General features: G+C 44.0%; 1 protein-coding gene across 2 annotated transcripts in view; it reads right to left on the bottom strand.

Moving 5' to 3' along the window:
- The window catches only part of UTRN (utrophin), a 317,035-nt gene that overhangs the window by 64,871 nt on the left and 238,512 nt on the right, over nt 1–13,652 (bottom strand). For both annotated transcript variants that reach the window (XM_083607527.1, XM_083607528.1), the window contains 4 exons: nt 9,052–9,320; nt 6,924–7,070; nt 4,987–5,065; nt 557–617 (listed from right to left, as the gene is read on the bottom strand). In XM_083607527.1, coding sequence (XP_083463653.1) covers nt 557–617; nt 4,987–5,065; nt 6,924–7,070; nt 9,052–9,320 — 556 coding nt within the window. The remainder of the gene's footprint in view (nt 1–556; nt 618–4,986; nt 5,066–6,923; nt 7,071–9,051; nt 9,321–13,652) is intronic.

Below are 13,652 nucleotides of genomic sequence, written 5' to 3'. Positions count from 1 at the left end.
ACTCTACATAAAATGTGTGGGAGTGTGTATATTTTAATTGCCAAAGGGATGGAAATCCACACATAGGATGGTAAGGGTTCATTCAGTATTCACAGCTTGACAGGAAATACAAATGACATATCTCAAAGTTTAATTAAAAGAAGACTTTCAAATATGCTTAAATAGACAGCTTACCCTGAAAATTTGATTTTATAATTTAAACCCTGAATTCAGGCACAGCAAATTTCAAAAACACATTTCTAATATCATGCACTGATGGTACCCTTTACTTAATGGCACTTCTGATGTGACCAAGTAAGTGTATAATATAAATATCCATGGAACAAAGTAAGTAAGACTGCAGTATTGTTTTCTATTCATGTTAAGCACTGATACTGAAAAGGAAGACAAAGCCTGTCAAAACACATATACAAATTCAGCTAGTGAGACTAATTATGGCAGCATTTCTACATGATCCCCCCAGCTTGAGGAAAGGCAGCTGAGGATTAATGGAGCTTTCAAAGATCCTGTGAATTTTCCTCTAAGACAATTATAGCAGGAGCAAAGGCCAACTTACTTGATGTAGTATGGAACTTTGTTATGTGAAACTGATCTCTGCCATGGTAGCTGAACAGAGGCTGTAGAAAAGAAAAGAAATGGGGTAATTATGACGAAAATAAATAATTTATAGTTAAGTTTTACAATTAAGCTCAGTCATAAGAAAGCACTGAATATGAATTCCAGGACCTGGGAGTGAAGATCCACCTCTACCTTCTAGACAGAGTTCTGGGAATACCACACCTAGAACGAAGCTCTACTCTCTATTCCACCCATCCAAAGCTACAACAGCTTTTTCAGTGGTCAGCACGGACAGTTGCAGCAGCAACTCAGAGGCATACCACCTCTGATACTCGAGGTGATACATAGCCATCAGCAGCAGCAGCCGTTGATGGCTTTATCCTTTACAGATTTGTCTAACCACCTTTGAAAGCCATTCAAGTTGGTGGTCATTACTACTATTTGGTGGTAGCAAATATCATAGGTTAACTATGTACTGTGTGAAGAAGTACTTTGTTCAGTATGTTCTGAATCTTACAACATTCAGTCTCTCTGGATGACTCTGGATTCTAGTATTATGGGAGAGGGAGAAGCACTTTTCTCTAACCGTGTTTTCCCGTGTATAATTTTATACACCACTATCATGCCCCCACCCTCCTCACTTGATTTTTTTTTCTAAACTGTTGTTGTTGTTTAGTCGTTTAGTCGTGTCCGACTCTTCGTGACCCCTTGGACCAGAGCACGCCAGGCACTTCTGTCTTCCACTGCCTCCCGCAGTTTAGTCAGACTCATGTTTGTAGCTTCGAAGACACTATCCAACCATCTCGTCCTCTGTCGTCCCCTTCTCCTTGTGCCCTCCATCTTTCCCAACATCAGGGTCTTTTCCAGGGAGTCTTCTCTTCTCATGAGGTGGCCAAAGTACTGGAGCCTCAGCTTCACGATCTGTCCTTCCAGTGAGCACTCAGGGCTGATTTCCTTAAGAATGGATAGGTTTGATCTTCTTGCAGTCCATGGGACTCTCAAGAGTCTCCTCCAGCACCATAATTCAAAAGCATCAATTCTTCGACGATCAGCCTTCTTTATGGTCCAGCTCTCACTTCCATACATCACTACTGGGAAAACCATAGCTTTTACTATACGGACCTTTGTTGGCAAGGTGATGTCTCTACTTTTTAAGATGCTGTCTAGGTTGGTCATTGCTTTCCTCCCAAGAAGCAGGCGTCTCTTAATTTCGTGGCTGCTGTCACCATCTGGAGTGATCACGGAACCCAAGAAAGTAAAATCTCTCACTGCCTCCATTTCTTCGCCTTCTATTTGCCAGGAGGTGATGGGACCAGTGGCCATGATCTTCGTTTTTTTGATGTTGAGCTTCAGACCATATTTTGCGCTCTCCTCTTTTACCCTCAATAAAAGGTTCTTTAATTCCTCCTCACTTTCTGCCATCAAGGTTGTGTCATCTGCATATCTGAGGTTGTTGATATTTCTTCCAGCAATCTTAATTCCGGCTAGGGATTCATCCAGCCCAGCCTTTCGCATGATGAATTCTGCATATAAGTTAAATAACCAGGGAGACACTATACAGCCTTGTCGTACTCCTTTCCCAATTTTGAACCAATCAGTTGTTCCATATCCAGTTCTAACTGTAGCTTCTTGTCCCACATAGAGATTTCTCAGGAGACAGATGAGGTGATCAGGCACTCCCATTTCTTTAAGAACTTGCCATAGTTTGCTGTGGTCAACACAGTCAAAGGCTTTTGCATAGTCAATGAAGCAGAAGTAGATGTCTTTCTGGAACTCTCTGGCTTTCTCCATAATCCAGCGCATGTTTGCAATTTGGTCTCTGGTTCCTCTGCCTCTTCTAAATCCAGCTTGCACTTCTGGGAGTTCTCGGTCCACATACTGCTTGAGCCTTCCTTGTAGAATTTTAAGCATAACCTTGCTAGCGTGTGAAATGAGTGCAATTGTGCGGTAGTTGGAGCATTCTTTAGCACTGCCCTTCTTTGGGATTGGGATGTAGACTGATCTTCTCCAATCCTCTGGCCACTGCTGAGTTTTCCAAACTTGCTGGCATATTGAGTGTAGCACCTTAACAGCATCATCTTTTAAAATTTTAAATAGTTCAGCTGGAATACCATCACTTCCACTGGCCTTGTTATTTGCAGTGCTTTCTAAGGCCCATTTGACTTCACTCTCCAGGGTGTCTGGCTCAAGGTCAGCAACCCCACTACCTGGGGTGTACGAGGCATCCATTTCTTTCTGGTATAATTCCTCTGTGTATTCTTGCCACCTCTTCTTGATATCTTCTGCTTCTGTTAGGTCCTTACCACTTTTGTCCTTTATTATGGCAATCTTTGAATGAAATGTTCCTTTCATATCTCCAATTTTCTTGAACAGATCTCTGGTTCTTCCCATTCTGTTGTTTTCCTCTATTTCTTTGCATTGCTCATTTAAGAAGGCCTTCTTGTCTCTCCTTGCTATTTTTTGGAAATCTGCATTCAATTTCCTGTATCTTTCTCTATCTCCCTCGCATTTTGCTTGCCTTCTCTCCCCCGCTATTTGTAAGGCCTCATTGGACAGCCACTTTGCTTTCTTGCATTTCCTTTTCATTGGGATGGTTTTCGTTGCTGCCTCCTGTATAATGTTGCGAGCCTCCATCCATAGTTCTTCAGGCACTCTGTCCAGCAAATCTAAATCCTTAAACCTGTTCCTCACTTCCACTGTGTATTCATAAGGGATTTGATTTAGATTGTATCTTACCGGCCCAGTGGTTTTTCCTACTTTCTTCAGTTTAAGCTTGAATTTTGCTATAAGAAGCTGATGATCCGAGCCACAGTCAGCTCCAGGTCTTGTTTTTGCTGACTGTATTGAGCTTCTCCATCTTTGGCTGCAGAGAATATAATCAATCTGATTTCGATGCTGCCCATCTGGTGATGTCCACGTGTAGAGTCGTCTCTTGTGTTGTTGGAAAAGCGTGTTTGTGATGACCAGCTTGTTCTCTTGACAGAACTCTATTAGCCTTTGCCCTGCTTCATTTTGCTCTCCAAGGCCAAACTTGCCCGTTGTTCCTTTTATCTCTTGATTCCCTACTTTAGCATTCCAATCCCCTATAATGAGAAGAACATCCTTCTTTGGTGTCGCTTCTATAAGGTGTTGTAAGTCTTCATAGAATTGGTCAATTTCAGTTTCTTCAGCACCAGTAGTTGGTGCATAAACTTGGATTACTGTTATGTTAAAAGGTCTGCCTTGGATTCGTATCGAGATCATTCTATCATTTTTGAGATTGCATCCCAGCACAGCTTTCGCCACTCTTTTGTTGACTATGAGGGCCACTCCATTTCTTTTCCGGGTTTCTTGCCCACAGTAGTAGATATGATGGTCATCCGAACTGAATTCGCCCATTCCTGTCCATTTTAGTTCACTGATGCCCAGGATGTCAATATTTATTCTTGCCATCTCATTTTTGACCACATCCAACTTACCCAGGTTCATGGTTCTTACATTCCAGGTTCCTATGCAATATTTTTCTTTACAGCATTGGACTTTCCTTTCGCTTCCAGGCATATCCGCAACTGAACGTCCTTTCGGCTTTAGCCCAGCCGCTTCATCAGCTCTGGATCTACTTGTACTTGTCCTCCGCTCTTCCCCAGTAGCATGTTGGACGCCTTCCGACCTGAGGGGCTCATCTTCCAGCGTCATAACTTTTATATGCCTGTTGTCTTTGTCCATGGAGTTTTCTTGGCAGGGATACTGGAGTGGCTTGCCGGTTCCTCCTCCAGGTGGATCACGTTTGGTCAAAACTCTCCACTATGACCTGTTCATCTTGGGTGCCCTGCTCGGCATAGTTCATAGCTTCTCTGAGTTCTTCAAGCCCCTTCGCCACGGCAAGGCAGTGATCCATGAAGGGGTTTTTCTAAACTAATACTAAGCTAGAATGTCCTTTTCCTCGTAAGGGAGTTTCTGCAGACCATCAACCACTTTGGTTTCCCTTGTCTATCTCTACATTATCCTTATTAAAATGAGGCAATCAGAGCTGATGTTCTCTAATGTCTTTGCCCCAGAGAATGCTCAATGGCAAGCCATCTATTTGTTCTGTATTTTTCTCTTGTCAAGTTATTAGAAATGCTGGATTCCAGATGCTGTAGATAGGTTTAATTGCTGAAAAATGATGAAAGCTACTTCCTCCACCCCTTCCAAATATCTAAATTTGTGTGTAAACTTGCATTGTACCTATCTAGGAATCCAATCCTGCTTAGACACTACTTTCTGAACTTCGTATGAATAGCAGCCTTGAGGTCATATACACAAATGACTTCACTGTTCAGGTGAAAATAAGAGATATTTGAACTGCCAAGTACCACATTTATCTACTCCTAGAATGTCCCTCAATCTCCTTTTACATCCTCCAGTATAAGAACACACTATCAAGCAGATTCTTTTACTAACACTTACTGGATAGAAAATTTTGAGATGTGGGTCCACAGTTCCAGTGTGCTTCCTGTAGCAGTTTAAGGCGATCCTCTACAGATATCTGCATGTACAAACATATACAAGGAAAACCATTAATTTCAAGTGATCATACATTCTTAACAGCCATTCTAACAGCCAGCATTGCAAACAATGGTTTACAAACAGTTTTAGCAAATAGACTTTAGATGTACTGCAGATGTGTTTACTCTGCCCATTTGCATCTGTTCTCTTGTTTTTAATGTTTAAATACAAATGAATAATGATCTTTCTGTAAGCAATGCAAATCAATAAATAAGATTTTCACAGTGACTAATACTGTCTCCACTGAAATTTTTTGCTTCTCTCTCCTCTTCTCTTGTCTAAATATCTGTAGTCAGCAGGCCTAATTTTGATTCTATTGATCTTACAGCTGCCTTTACAAGGAACCACTTTGGAGCATGCTGTTTTGCTGGTTGACAGGATGGGCAGATATCCTCCTGGTTTACTAATTAAACTGCACTTGCACATCCAGCAGGAGTCTGACTGCTTAGTCAAATCTCCGTAAGGCATAAAAAGCATTCCAAACACAAATTACATTGCAAGAAACAGAGATGCATCAGAAATGTTAATAATTTCATCTCACAGGACACACTGTTTCTCAGCAGACTACATCTAAACCCAGCAGGTCGCAGATGTCAAAGATAGGGGGGCATTTTTCTCCACTTTCAAACATTTCACACTTCCAACTTTTTCTTCTTCTCAGGTTGAAATAGGGTCTTGACGCAGAAAAGGAAGCAAATAGAAATACGCAAAACTCTTGGTACAAGTTTGAATGGAGTACAGAAGACTAATTTTCTTTTAATATGAAATTCCCACTAGATGTTCTTCCACAAGTTTCAGACAATTAAGGCAATAGGAATTTAATGGAAGCTTTTTGGTTTCCTGGAATATTCAAAGGCAGAAATGAATCCATTCGAAGTCTGAAATCAATAGTGCAATGTGGAATGACTGCCCCCCAGGCCAATCAAGACCTTGCTAAGCCATCTAGCATTGCAAAAGGAGGAAAAAACAACAAAACTTCTTTACTGGGCTAGATAGATCACATTGCACCCTGCCTCGTATGTTCCTAGGTCTCCAGGGTAGCATGGGAATGGTGACATTATTGCTCTCTGGGAGATATATGAGCATGTGAAATATGTTTAGCATGATCTGTAAATGTCATCAGGTTATACTATACCCACCTTATGCTGCTTCCAGAATATGCCTAGAACCTGCCCCAAATTTGAGATCCATTTTCCCCGACTGCTTCACTACAAGTTCTGTAGCTATAAAATACCAACTTTAGTCTGCCACACCCTTCTTTTACTTGCCTGCTGCTGAACCTGGAGAATGGCAGCCTGTTGAGGAACTGAAGGGTAGACCCAGCTAGCTCTGCCCATGAAGAGCAACCGTAAGAACGATAGCTGTTTCTAAGGGGAAGCCTAATGTTTGGGCAAAGGGTTGTGGTGATAGCTACATTTGTGGTGAGACCACAAATGCAACTTACAAATGTATAAAGTGAAATTGATGGGAACCGACGTTTGTCCAGACAGCTTTCCAGGTCATGTGGCCAGCAGGACTAAACTGATTCTGGTACAACGGAAGAATTACTTATATACACACAAACTTTCAAAAGTTGTTAATAGCCATGATTAATGGATATACAAGCCCAAAATATGTACACGTGTCTTTGGATATTAATTCCATCCCCTCCCTGCACTAAACTGCTGATATCAGCAGAAAAGAGAAGCTATCACCCATGAGAGAAAAGAAGAGACTCTTTCATTGCAATTTGTTACTAAAGCAGTCAAAATTAATGATAAATTGTACTGCAATAGAGAATAAGAATAATAAAGGGACACCCTCTCACTCTTAATCCATTGAAGAGAAGAACAGAATACCTGTAAAAGTTTCCAGCGCATATTGAGATCATCCAGCTGTCGCGATATCTTTAAGGATGGATGAAGGTCAAGCGGAGAGAATTGACTGGATAAATCATTAACTGCTTTAACTTTCAAGTTGATTGGTGCAATTTCTTCTCTAAAGGCCTAGAACAGGAAACATGTATGTACTCTCAACAAAACATGTTAAAAGACCAGAGTCAGACAGCACATGAAGCACCCTCAAGCACTTACTATTTATTCAAATTCAGCAATAAGCATCAGATTTCACTGCATTTCAGTTCATATGGGGCCCTTGCTGGCTTGGTGAACTGCACATTACCTCAGTAAATCATGAAAATTAAGCAATATGCTCATCAGCCAGGGCCTTTAATATTTCCAACTAATCAGCAAAAGTTTCTGACTTCTCACTGCTACTAGTCAGTCAATTATATCATTCATTTTTGTTTGGGTTTGCTAACAGGCTGACATAATGAAAACACAATAAGCTTATCCTTACCTTCCTTTATACAAATGCAATTAAGAAGAAACTAATTACCTCTTAAAGGCAGAAAGTGGTATTCACAAAACGAAGCTTTTGCAAACTGATTGGTTTCTATTAAAATGGGAATGGGGAAAGGGTGGGCATATTATGCTTAAAACAACAGAACAGAAAATATAAATCAAGTTTGATTATGTTCTGTGGGGATATAAATAAAGTTCCAGTGAATTTTGCTTAATCATTATTTGAAAGAAACACGAAGAGGGTGTTGTGTGTGTGATGCTAGGATACGTAGTACGATTTATGTTTTTTTTAGATCATCCATGAATTGACAGACAAGAAGCCTCTAAGTCCAGTACTAAAATACCCACTGACTTCAGAACCATTTCCTTAGATTTTGTGCCTTAGGCTTTTTATAGCCTAGGATTTGTAGAGTTGCTGCAGTATGATTTATGAACACCTAAGCTTGCATCGTGGAACATATTGGGAGTTCAAAAAACATTAACAGGAGCAGATTTATTTTGTTTCATGGCAGGCTAGCCATAAGGATTTTCCAGTTTGGGAAAATTATTACTGCACTTTTATACCACATTTTCCCTTCAAAATGAGAGTTTAAAAATATAAACATGTAGGATTTTTGCTCTTCATAAGTTATTTGTGCCTCCCTCTGATCATGTTAACCTTCCCAGCCACCCAATCTATACCATCTTCCCACCACAGTGCTGCTATTTCACTAAAATGAAATGAAATAAAATGTGTTGGGGGTGTACTTCTGTAGCCATCTTTGTAACTGGATGTTCAAGTGGCCTCAGTGGTTAGGAGTGCCTATTTTTACTATGGCTAATTCACCAGGTACGATCATTCCTGAATTGAGGTAGCCTTCCTAGACTGATCTACAACCTGGTAACCTTATGTCTGGATTACTACAATGCACTCTGTTTTGTACCTTTGAACCTTGAAAATGGTTCGCTAGTTGCAACAGCTGCAGAATGTTTGATTCCCCATGATCTGCACTCACTGTCTCTTTGCTTCCAAGCCCAATTCAAGGTCCTGTCATTGACTTTTAAAGCCGTAAATCCTCAAGGCCAAAATACTTGGTAGGGTTCAGTGTGCCAGTCTGACCCCTGAGATCACTGGAGGGACCTTTTGAGATTCGTGGTGCTGGGAGTAGTGGCCCAAGGAGTAGTGACCTGGTTGAGGGTCTTCTTGGTTGTGGCCCTCAACTCCAATTTTATCACCCATGGAAGACATGCCTTTTTGTTCTAGTCTTTGAGACTTTCTGAGTTTGTTGCCAATTAGGCTCAGGAAAATTTGATTAGTAGAAGAATCTATGGAGTTGTTTATTTGCTGTTGTTTTTAGGTTTAAGATGATTTCATGGTTTGATTTTCCTCTGTTATTTGAAAATGTGATTTATGCACTGCTCTGGGATTTTTGAATTTAGAACATTATATAACTGGAGTCAATAAGCAAATAAAGCATGTGTTCCCTGATAACGTACACGAAAGAGATATTTGTACATATTTTGCTATCTTGGAACATTAATTCAGAGCACAGCAATGGCTGGATGCATTGTTAGAGACTAAATTTCATTCACACATAGGCATTTGTTCAAAATGCATTACACTGAAGAATACATTTGTGCTTACTGTTGTTTTATCAATGTGATCCTGTAATGAATCCATCAGTATATCTCCAACGGGTTTCCAACCATTTAGCACATTTTCTGCCTCTCTCAGGTCAGCATCTAGGTCATCCATAGAACACTGCAAGTCCTTCAGTTTCTCCAGCGCTTTGTCCACTTGCTTCTGCCAACTGCTGGCACAGGTATTTAGGCTTTCCCACTTCTCTTTCACTTCTGCAGACTGCTTACGCATAGCTTTGGCAATCTTCTGTGCTTTCTCTTCGGGGGTCAGCTCTGTAACAGAAGGCATTTCAAAGAATCAGATTGACATGGAATTGAAAGGATTTGCTGTTCTACACAAATGCACAGTATGCTTTTAACAAGGTGCCTATTAATGCTGATTATTACGCTTTGGTTTGCCACTCGCATCCTCTGTTCTGTGAGACCCAGTGTGTTTGCAGGTGGTCCTCAAGACAAGATCCAATTAAGTAGTAAAAATGTGCCGTATGTCTCTGAATTTCAGGCTTCCCACAGCATCAGATTGGCCACTGTAAGAACAGGATGCTGGAATAGATGGGTCACTGGCCTGATCCAGAAGACTCTTCTTATGTAAGGTATTTTTTAGAAACAAGCAATGTTCAAATGCCAGACAAATACAGAATCAAAACTCAACTACATTTGCAGTCCAGGGAAGCTGAACAGGTAACAAGAGAAAAGCAAGTATATGGGGACCTAAGAGTAGTGTGTAATGTCTTGTGACAGTGTTAATATAATACTTAATGAAGTACAGTAAGTTGCTTATATGTCACCAGTAAGAAAAGAATGGCTTTTATGATGCCGGCAGATCCCTCCAACAGGACATACCATCTGTGATATTAACACAGCCCAGTAATTTACAAAAATACCCACGTGTGATTGCAACTAACCACCAGAAAACTATAGCTGAGGCAGTAAAGGTAAAGGTAAAGGTAAAGGTACCCCTGCCTGTACGGGCCAGTCTTGCCAGACTCTAGGGTTGTGCGCTCATCTCACTCTATAGGCCGGGAGCCAGTGCTGTCTGCAGACACTTCCGGGTCACGTGGCCAGCGTGACAAGCTGCATCTGGCGAGCCAGCGCAGCACACGGAACGCCGTTTACCTTCCCGCTGGTAAGCGGTCCCTATTTATCTACTTGCACACGGGGGTGCTTTCGAACTGCTAGGTTGGCAGGCGCTGGAACCAAACGACGGGAGCACACCTCGCCGCGGGGATTCGAACCACCGACCATACGATCGGCAAGTCCTAGGCGCTGAGGTTTTACCCACAGTGCCAGCCACCCGCGTCCCAGCTGAGGCAGTACACCCCTAAATTCCACCTGCTAGAAAGCAACCATGTTTGTTTGTGGCTTCCCAAAAGTATCTGGTTGGCCACTGTGGGTAACATGATGCTGGACTAGACAGGCCTTCATTGGTCTGATCCAGCAGGGTATTTTCTATGTTGTTGTTGTTGTTGTTGTTACTATTGTTGTAAATATTAATGTCTTCTTGTTTATCAACATATTAAACTGTTGCTTTGGATGTCGGCTGGGGGAACAGTCTGAAAGGAAGAACCAAGCAAGAATCACAAGCGGCAATGTGGAAAAGGAAGACTGGCACCAGATATGGGACCAGAAATTAAGTTTCTTATCCACTGTTAGTTTCCACTGCACGTTAATTAAAAACAAGATTCTACAGATTGTTAGGGCACTTGAAGGGCAACTTTAATTCAGAGTTGCTGTGTAATGGCAAGTGCACTTTCATAATGGATAAATTCAGGTCCCGAATTGTCAGGGAACTGACATCGGAGCCAGGAGTGGAGGCAAGGCTCCCAAGCGATGCCGGAGAAGAGCCCAGCAGACAGAGAGGGGACTCATCGGCTGGGGAAGGAAATCAACGTAACACCAGGGATAAAGAGGGGCGGGTGGGGGAATCGGAGAGGGGGCTCCAGGACTCTTCGCCAGAGACCAGCGGAGAGAGCGTACAATTTGATTAGGATGAGGGAGGGGGACGAATGGAAAACCACCATGTTCACCCCCCTGGGGGCCTTTGAGTACTTAGTTATGCCATTTGGATTACAGTCGGGCTCCGCCTGTTTTCAAGTGTTCATGCACCACGTGTTGGGGTCCCTGCTGTACAAGAACTGCGTAGCCTTTTTGGACGACGTCTTAATCTATTCGGACAACGAGAAGCAACATGTCAGAGACGTCAGGGAAGTGCTAAAGAGACTGCAGAAGCACCAGTTGTGGGTCAAGCTGGAAAAATGCCAATTTCACGCCAGAGAAGTCGAGTTTCTGGGGTACAAGTTGTCAGACAAGGGCCTAGCTATGGACCCCAGCAAGGTGCAGGCGGTGCTGGAATGGAAGACCCCCAAAACCCGGAAGGACGTGCAGAGGTTCCTAGGGTTCAGCAACTTCTACCGGAAGTTCATCAAGAACTTCACCCACTTGACAGCGCCCATCACAGATTGTCTCAGTAGCAAAAAGAAGTTCGTCTGGACAGAAAGTGCCCAGCAATCCTTTGAAAGGCTGAAGAAGGCGTTCGCTTCGGAAGAGCAGCTCCTGCACGTGGATCTGCAGAAGCCAATGAGGCTGGAGACCGACGCGTCAGACCGGGCCATCGGAGTGGTACTGTTGCAGCCGGGGGACCAGCAGAGCTGGAGGCCGTGCGCCTTTTTCTCGAGGAAGCTGAGCAAGTTGGAGCAAAACTACACGGTGTATGACCGCGAACTGCTTGCAATTTATGCAGCATTTCGACGATGGAGACATCTGCTAATAGGGGCGCAGCACAAGATCCAGGTGTGTACGGATCACAAGAACTTGGAATACTGGAGGACTGCGCGAGTACTCAACCAGAGACAGGTTCGATGGGCACAGGAGTTCTCCAAGTTTTTCTTCGAGATCCGGTACGTGCCGGGAGAGGAAAACGTAAGAGCAGATGCTCTATCCCGGAAGCCGGAGTACATGGAAGGAGAGGGACCACCAGAAGTCAGACACGTGTTCCCCGAGAACCGATGGGTGTGTGTGGGAGTGTTGGTTGGGAAACGAGAACTAGCCGGGCTTACTAGAAACGACAAATTCACTCAAACAAAAATCAGGGAACTCAGAGACGGAAGGGAAAACCATGGAGGGTTTGAGGAAAAGGAAGGGGTACTGTACTACAAGGGAGCGCTGTACGTACCGGGGGAGACCTTGAGGGGAAGGGTACTCAAACAACTCCACGACAACCCAACAGCGGGGCATTTTGGTCAACACAAAACCATGTTGCTTGTCACCAGGCAGTTCTTGTGGAAGAAATGGAGGCCTTGCACCAACAACTTAAGATGAACTTGGAACGGGCCAAGGAAATTTACAAGAGGCAGGCAGACAAGCACCGTCGGGAAGGGGAGACCATACGGGTGGGAGACCGGGTATGGTTGTCAACCCAAGGGTTACCTTTTAAGGGAGGGTGCAAGAAGTTGCGGCCAAGGCGGCTGGGACCTTTTGAGGTAACACAACAGGATAGCATGAAGTTACACCCGGTGTTCCATGGGTCCCTACTCTCACCGTTCAGGGAGTTGCGGGAATTCCCGGGGCGAGAGGGAGAAGTCACCACACACCCGCAGGTAGAGGAGAGGGAACTCCACAACCAAGCCACGGAAATACTCTATTCAAGATGGCGAGGGCGCCAGGTGGAGTACTTGGTGGCTTGGGAGAGAGAACCCGAGTGAGAAAACACGTGGGTTCCCGCGGAGGCTATCAATCATGGGTATCTTATGAAGGAGTTCCATAGCCTGTTCCCAGATAAACCTAAACCACTAGCGAGATTCTGGGAGGAGCAATTTGGAACCACAGATGATGAAGAGGATTTTGTGGGTTTTCCTGCCTCCGAAGAGGAGGGAGGAGAGGCGTCAGAGGAAGAGGAATCGGACTGGGAGGGCCACCCCGCGGGAAGAGATCGGAGCGGGTGGGAAGCGGAGTTTGAATCCTCAGAGTTTGGCGACAGCTCCTTCTGGGGATTCCCCGCATCGTTGGCCGAGGAAAGGGACGAAATTGGGTCAAAAGGTCGGGCCGGGGGTGGAGGGGGTCCTGGGGGGGAGGTGGATGTCAGGGAACTGACATCGGAGCCAGGAGTGGAGGCAAGGCTCCCAAACGATGCCGATGCCGGAGAAGGGCCCAGCAGGGAGAGAGGGGACTCATCGGCTGGGGAAGGAAATCAGCGTAACACCAGGGATAAAGGGGGGCAGATGGAGGAATCGGAGAGGGGGCTCCAGGACTCTTCGCCGGAGACCAGCGGAGAGAGCACAGGTCCTCCGCTACCCACACCCACCCTGCGCAGAAGACTTCCGCACAGGGAAAGTAGGCGTAGACTTGGCGTCAAAGAACTTCTTTGCTGGAAGAAGTTCAAGAAACGCCCACTGACGGATTCTGCTAGCGACTGAAACAGCCACGAAGTGAAGGGCTGTCCAGCCAGAAAAAGGTTTAACCAGGCAACCTCGCCAAGAGTGGCGGCAACTTACGCACGAGCAACCCCATATAACCATTACACGAATGTATTACATTCATGCCTTCCTTTTCATTTTAGAAGAGAGCCTTAGAATTGCTTGTAAATTTGATTTTTAAAAAGACATTTAC

The sequence above is a fragment of the Podarcis filfolensis genome, assembly GCF_964270895.1.
Source record: "Podarcis filfolensis genome assembly, chromosome: 3".
Lineage (NCBI taxonomy): Eukaryota > Metazoa > Chordata > Lepidosauria > Squamata > Lacertidae > Podarcis > Podarcis filfolensis.
The sequence above is the reverse complement of the archived record's forward strand: the minus strand, read 5'-3'. Positions and strand labels throughout refer to the sequence as shown.